The sequence below is a fragment of the Nicotiana tomentosiformis genome, chromosome 1 (genome assembly GCF_000390325.3).
Source record: "Nicotiana tomentosiformis chromosome 1, ASM39032v3, whole genome shotgun sequence".
In the NCBI taxonomy this organism is placed as follows: domain Eukaryota; kingdom Viridiplantae; phylum Streptophyta; class Magnoliopsida; order Solanales; family Solanaceae; genus Nicotiana; species Nicotiana tomentosiformis.
The window spans coordinates 70,991,363-70,998,407 of record NC_090812.1 but is presented as its reverse complement, the minus strand read 5'-3'; the positions used below and the strand labels follow the sequence as shown (position 1 = coordinate 70,998,407).

The 7,045-nt window shown below is 32.1% G+C and overlaps 1 protein-coding gene across 1 annotated transcript; it reads right to left on the bottom strand.

Annotated features, from left to right (window-relative positions):
• Positions 1-576: 576 nt before the first annotated feature.
• On the bottom strand, positions 577-1,143 carry LOC138906777 (uncharacterized). The gene is made up of 2 exons (XM_070196371.1): positions 1,079-1,143; positions 577-997 (listed from the first exon to the last, which is right to left on the bottom strand). Exons 1-2 carry the CDS (start codon positions 1,141-1,143, stop codon positions 577-579), a joined length of 486 nt encoding a protein of 161 aa, XP_070052472.1.
• Between the last annotated feature and the right edge of the window lie 5,902 nt (positions 1,144-7,045).

Genomic DNA, 7,045 nt, shown 5'->3' with positions numbered 1-7,045 from the left:
TTGAGTCATACTCAGTTGCTTCACTTTCCACTACCATCATTGAACTATTACCATGATCATTTTCTTCTTCAGATTCGCTGGAGGAGTCTCCCCATGCAGCAAGGGCTTGCTTTACAACATTGTCAGCGACATTCTTTCTCTTAAAGCGTTTATCAGGAACCGGGTTCCTCCTGGCTGCTTTGTCAAAGTTTTTTTTGTACTGATCTTGCTTTAGGAGAGGGCAATCCTTGATGAAGTGTCCTGACTTGCCACATTTATGATAGAGGTCATAATGTTTTGGCTTGCTAGAACTTCCCCTTTTTGGAATACCTCAATTCCTGCGAACCATCTTCTGAAATCTTTTTGTCAAGTAAGCCATATCACCATTCTCACCACTTGAATCATTGTTGTTTGTCTTGAGGACCAGGTTCTTCTCCCTTTTGGGTTCTCTTCTTTCATTGTCCTTCTTATTATTATTATTATTATTATTATTATTATTCTTTTTCTTCTTCTTCTTCTTCATTTTATATGTTTTCAGATTGCCAACAAGTTCATCTATGGTCATTTTCTGCAAGTCCTTCGCCTCTGTAATGGTGTTCACTTTGCTTTCCCAGGAACTGGGCAGTACACTAAGGATTTTCCTAACAAGTTTGTTTCTGGAATAGTTTCACCAAGAGAGTGAAGCCCATTAATGGTGGAGGTGAAGCGAGTGTGCATATCTTGGATGAATTCATTATCTTTCATCCTAAAGAGCTCGTATTCAGTTGTGTGCATGTCGATCTTGGATTGCTTAACCTGTGTTGTTCCTTCGTGAGCTGTATGAAGAGCCTCCCAAATTTCTTTTGTTGATTGGAATGCCGATATCCTGTTATATTCATCAGGACCAATGCCACAAACAAGAATTTTCTTTGCACGAAAGTTCTTTTCTATGGCCTTTCGATCAACGTTATTAAATTCCTTCCTCGTCTTGGGAATGGCTACAGCTGGGTCGCCAAGATTCTTGGTGGGAACAAAGAGTCTGTCACAGATAACATCTCATAGTTCTGAATCTTCAGCCATGATGAAGTCGTGCATCCTAGTCTTCTACCATCCATAGTACTGGCCATTGAACCTTGGTGGCCTGTAGGTAGACTGACCTTCTTCAAAGTTTGGTGGAGCAGCCATGAGTATCTTTTATAGGTGTTAGCCTGATAGAAAGAACCCGCTTTGATACCAATTGATAGAATTCTAGGGTCCACCAAACACTATAGAGAACCAGGTTCTCTATCGTTTTCCACAGATTATGCAAACGCAACAGAAAGTAAATAACACGGAGAGTTTTTACGTGGAAAATTTCCAGCTCAACGGGATCAAAAACCATGACCTACCCTTGTAGGATTTCAACTTCACTACTGAGCAAAATGTTTAGATTACAACCTATTGTAACCTAGGAATTAACTACTTAATCCCTCACTAACTTGTAACACACCTATTACAAGCCACTTTGTAATACCTCTATTATAAAGACTTTACAACTTGACTAACTCTAGCCAAGACACAAACACAGGGGTTTATGATTTACAAGTGTTTCCTACACAATGCTTCTAAGTAAGCTAAGTAGGAATTACAAGTAAGAACATTAACAAAGTTACAACACAACTAAGGACATACAATTACTTGATATGGGGAACTGGTCCGTAGCAGTGTTGTTCTTTGTTCTTGATGCACTTGAGAATCGTTAACGGGAAGATCAATCACTCTTGGAGTGCTTGAGTAAATTCTCTAAGTGTTCAAGTCATGTTTTGTCATTGGTTTAATGTTAATATAACATTGATGACATCACTTGAATGATGTAAGCAACTTGGGTACAAGGTCCTTCCCAATAATGGAGGTGACTGGTGCACTGTGTTGTACTGTTACATATGCAGTCAGTCACTTTCCAGCTGTTGGAGAGTTGACTTGGTACAATCACCAGGGGAACTGAAGTTCATTTGTTCCCCTTGTTGATTCTTTAACTTCTGAAATTCTGACGAGCATCTCTAGCTTAAGTCTGGTTATTTTCATGCGCTTGAGAATGTGGACCAGATGTGGATCAGGTTCCTTATCTGGTTTTTGACATTAAGTTTGTTAGATCATCAAAACATAAAACAAGGGACTTATAACCTATAATAATAAAATTAACTAATGTATCTTAATAGAGAAGATGGCCAAGTTCAAACAAAAGATGGCAAGGTCATTTATCGCAAGAATACGAATTTTCGCATATTCTCTTCCTTTTTGCCACAAAATTTATACATATACATCACATCTCATATATCTCCACAATGATAGTATTTTAACATGATTGGACAAAAACAATATTATCCTTAGTACTAAAATTGCTAAACTATTAGGTTACAAATACGTCACAATGTGGGAATTACAGTTGCCCACACAATTCATAGTGGAGAAAGAATGTCTACTAGATACACTTTCTCAACTTAATAGTACCTAATTCTAAAAATCCATCATTTTCCAAAAGATATTCTAGATAATAACCATAGATTATGCTTATATTGATACTGTTAATAGCATGTTGGTTTTAATTATATGCTTGCTTTTAGGGCGCATGATTTGAGAAAGTTGAATGTTATAGTCAACTTGCAAATGAAGATTTTAGCAATTCATGACATTGGGTTGCTTAGCCAGCAAAATTATCCCCACCTTTTACGGAGCACAAATTTTCACACCAAATTATATTATAGTCTTTGCCCATTCTTAGATAGGTTTGACCGCACGGCTTGCCCTAGTTTCAACACAGTTTTTTCGAGGGGATATTTATGTTGCTCGAAAAGTTTAAAAATATTATCGTAAATGCGTTGAATTCACCATTATTTTTTAGAAGGATGTATCACATATGTCGGATGATATTTTAAAAGGATTCGAGCATTGTACAATATAATAATATTAGTGGGAGTCTATTGGTGATAATGTGATGTAAGGTAGTCGTTCTTAGTTTCTAAGTTTCAGCGAAGCAAAAAAAAATATTAAGTATTTTTTTTATTTGCTTTAGCTTTTGCGGCCAGAATTACTTCATTAAGGTACGTGCAGTGGGCCGACTAAGCCAAAAAAAAAAAAAAAAAAAAAAAGACCAAGTGAATTTGAAGTGAATCTCCAAAAAAAAAATCTGTAAAGAGAAAATCAATATAAGTTAATTATAAACTCATTTTTTTATATGACCGAATTGAGATATCTTGATCTCAACACCTCCACCTCTGATTTGTTTAACCATTAAGCTAAGGCTTCTTTGGCTTACTGTTCCAATTTACTTAACCTTTTTCCAATGCAATAAATTGCTTACATATGAATGAAGTAAAATTGTAATTTTACATAACAAAATAAAATAAATCTACAAGAGACGAAAAAGGATAAGAACTCCGCCCTGTTTGATTATGAATTACTTTATATATTTTAGTACCCTTAATAAAGATTCATTTTTTTTGTGTGTGTTAGAGAAACAATTTTAATAGTCTAAATAAAACAAGAAAACAAAAGTTGCTCTAAAGTTGAACGTCATTATACTGATTGGCGCAGCTGAATACCACATCCGATTTGAGATATTGAATGAAAACGTGGCAAGTAACGAGACGAAGTACGTGGAAAGTGGACTCTCAATTGTTTATTTTTTCTGGACTCTCAATTATTATTATTATTTCTGGACTCTCAATTATTAGAATAATCAAAAAAATATTTTTGGACTACCACCACCAAAGATTGTAAAACGTAGGGCGAATCACAAAAACAACTAGGCGTTGCTTCTTTTGCACTCTAAATTATTCAGAAAACACCATAATATTTCTATAGTGATTCTCTTCCCAATTACACAATAGAATATCATTCTTAAAGAAAGTGACTCTGAAGCTTCCCAATAATTCAATCTTTCACAACCACTACCCATCCCCCCATAACCCCCACCAAGAAAAAACGAATAAACAAAAAGGTAAATTGGTCATTTCTGAATTCTGATACAGAATTTTGTGTAATATTGATCTGACATGAATTCAAATAGAATGACACGATCAGATTCACATACCGAATTCAACTTATTTTGAATTAAAGCGTATTAGTAATCGTTAGGTGAAAAGTATTTTGTTGCGTTTATATTTCGGCGGAAGTAAAAAATACTAAGTGATTTCTTCTCATTTATTCAAGTCTTAATGGATAAAAATACCTGGTACCTGACTACCTATTACTGGTGAGAAGTAGCAGATATCTTGTAAATTTAGTCGAGACACTCCGCAAGTTGATCCGGACACTACGATTGTAAAAAAAAAAGTATTTTTACGTTTATTATTCTCTATAATAATGATATATACTTAAAATTTACAATTATCAAAGTATAATTAGAGCTGTGCCACGAAATATTCTTCTCTAAATTCTCCTCTAAATTTGTGTGGCATAGATAATTAATTAATATTTACTATTTATTGTGAACTTGAATTAAATTGTCTCTATCATCAAGCAGCATCTTGTTTGGACAATAACCATCCCATCTTCATCCACTAAACCTAAATGAAGAATCTTCACAATAAAAAGCGATGCCCGTTTCCTTTGTAGGAATCAAGCTAGTGACGTAATTATGCTTCAAAATTAGGGGATAACCTCTTAGATGATTAATGGGGGAAAATAACGTGATTTTTATTTTAAGTATAAAAAAATGCAAGAAAAATGAATAAAGGAAACGAAACAGTATTAAAAAGCTCGAGTTTCAGACGGAAGGATTTCCGAGGGAAAGAATTTTCGTTAAAAATTCACGTTTTAATACTGAAAGGTTGAAAAATTGTGTTCTGCACTAAATTTAATTGACACACTATATATATCATTTGTGACAAGTCACATACCATATTTTACAGGTAGCATATATATTACTTATTATTATAAAAAGATTACTTGTCATAGATTTTTAACTAATCTGATTATATGATATTTTTTTGTACTGTCAGTGCACAATTGTTAAATGCTTCTGCATTACTGTGCATATAAATCTAGGGGACCATGTCAATATTTCATTTGATTAAACGCTTTTGACAGTGCACATTCCAGCTTTATTTATTTATTTAACTGTTTTAAAAGATTGACATTCCGAGCCACCCCACTCATATCTTAATTCTTAACCAGTCTTTTTCACTTCTTAGCTTTCCTACTTGCTCCTTGTAAAGGTGCTTTGACAGCCAATTATTTAATAAAATATTGTACGTTACACCAAAAACAAACTTGTCGTGATGCTACTTTACACTCTTGGCTCAACTTAATATGGATAAGGATTTGTATTTGGTTTACTGTACGTTCGATTGGATTCCTTAAGATAAAAAAGTTAAAAGGGATTTTCTTAGCCATTGTAACAAATCTCTTTTCATTTTCTCTCATGAAAGAATAAGAGAATTCTAACTGACAAGTAATATAACCTTGATACATCATTATTGGTAACAGGGGTATACAAAAAAAATCGATAAACAGCAGGAACACGATAATTCTGAGTCAAATCGAGAAAAAATCTCGATTGTGGATTGGTTTGGTGTTGGAAGAAAAAAACTCGACCATAATTGATTTGATTTGGTTTTAACTAAAACATAGTCAAACCGATACCAAACCAACTCGACATTATATTTATACAAATTTTAAAAATATTTTATGCATATAAATATTTATTGTAATATAATATATAAATATTTCTTAAACTTATTCACAATTTTATCTTTAAAAGTATTATTTAAAGTTTGGACTTAACATTCTTGAATTGTCCAATAAATTTTATAGCCCATAAAGGTAGTAACATCTTGTTTGGATGGTTGTTACATGTCGTTTGTAATGAATCATATTGTATTGTACTGTATCACATTATATTGTTTGATGAATATAATGTTTGGATTGATTGTATCGTTTGTCGTTGTTTCATGATGTTATACACCATAAATATGAAGAATAAACTTGCAACATTACTAAGAAAAAATAGGATATAGTATAAAATTATTATATAAAAAAGTAGGATAAAGAATAAAATATGTTTATTTAATAATAAAAAAAGGCAAAATGATTGGAAAAAAATAAGGTAACGACACCGCCACACAAAATCCATCGTTACATAAAGTGACACTTTTCGTCGTAACGTAACGACGGATTTAACGATACGATACAATAAAATTTAAGTAACAATCAAAACAAACATTGTATTTAAAGTAACAATACGATACAATACAATAGGTAATAACCATCCAAACAAGTTGTAAGTCATAAAGTTCAAATAAGTACTAATGCTAATAAAGAAAATTCAATTCAACACTAAGAATGACAATAATGTTGGATATCTATTTTTTAGTTTTGCATTGATTTATAATGAAAATGTATAACCTAGTTTATCTTTTTTTTATGCTTAGTTGTGTAATTAATAGTACTTATTAGTTGTACTTATTTTAGCACGACATATATAATATTTTTAGATTATGTTAAATTTTATTATGGTGTATTAATTAGTAATATTTTCTTTGTGCGATTTTATTATCTATGTTATTGAATATTTTAATACAATGCTATGACTCATCTCATATTATTATTTTATTTTCTTGAAAAATACATCATATAGTTGTATCCTATTAGGACTAAAATAAATATTTGGAGCACAAGTTATATATTTTGTGCTATTAAGATTTTAACAGGAAAAAACACGAAAACTCGAAAGAAACCGAAAAGTTCGAGTAAAACCGAGATTGAAAAACCCAACTTTATTGGTTTGATTTGATTTATAAATTTAAAAACCTGACACCATTAGTTTGGTTTGGTAATTGAAAATTCGAACAAACTCGACCTACGTACACTCTAATTGATAGATTTCATTACTTCAACGGGTCGTCATCAATGATCTAGTGCCGTAAAAAAAATGTCAGCCGTAAAAATAGAAAATAAAAAATTAAAACATAAAAGACAAACCTCTCAAAATTAACAACAGAATTTTAGCCGCGACGCATAATTTTTGTTAAAAGAAATCTAAGAGCTTGTTTTTCTTGTTTTTATATTTCTAGATATGAAGTAGCAAAAATGTTTTTTAAGAAAT

What these genes read in the sequence shown, in the direction of transcription:
- LOC138906777 (XM_070196371.1), bottom strand. Translation starts at nt 1,143, where the DNA reads ATGGCTGCTCCACCAAACTTTGAAGAAGGTCAGTCTACCTACAGGCCA. An exon ending in CCACCAAGGTTCAATGGCCA is followed by an intron (nt 998 to 1,078) that starts GTACTATGGATG and finishes TATCTGTGACAG; the next exon opens with ACTCTTTGTTCCCACCAAGA.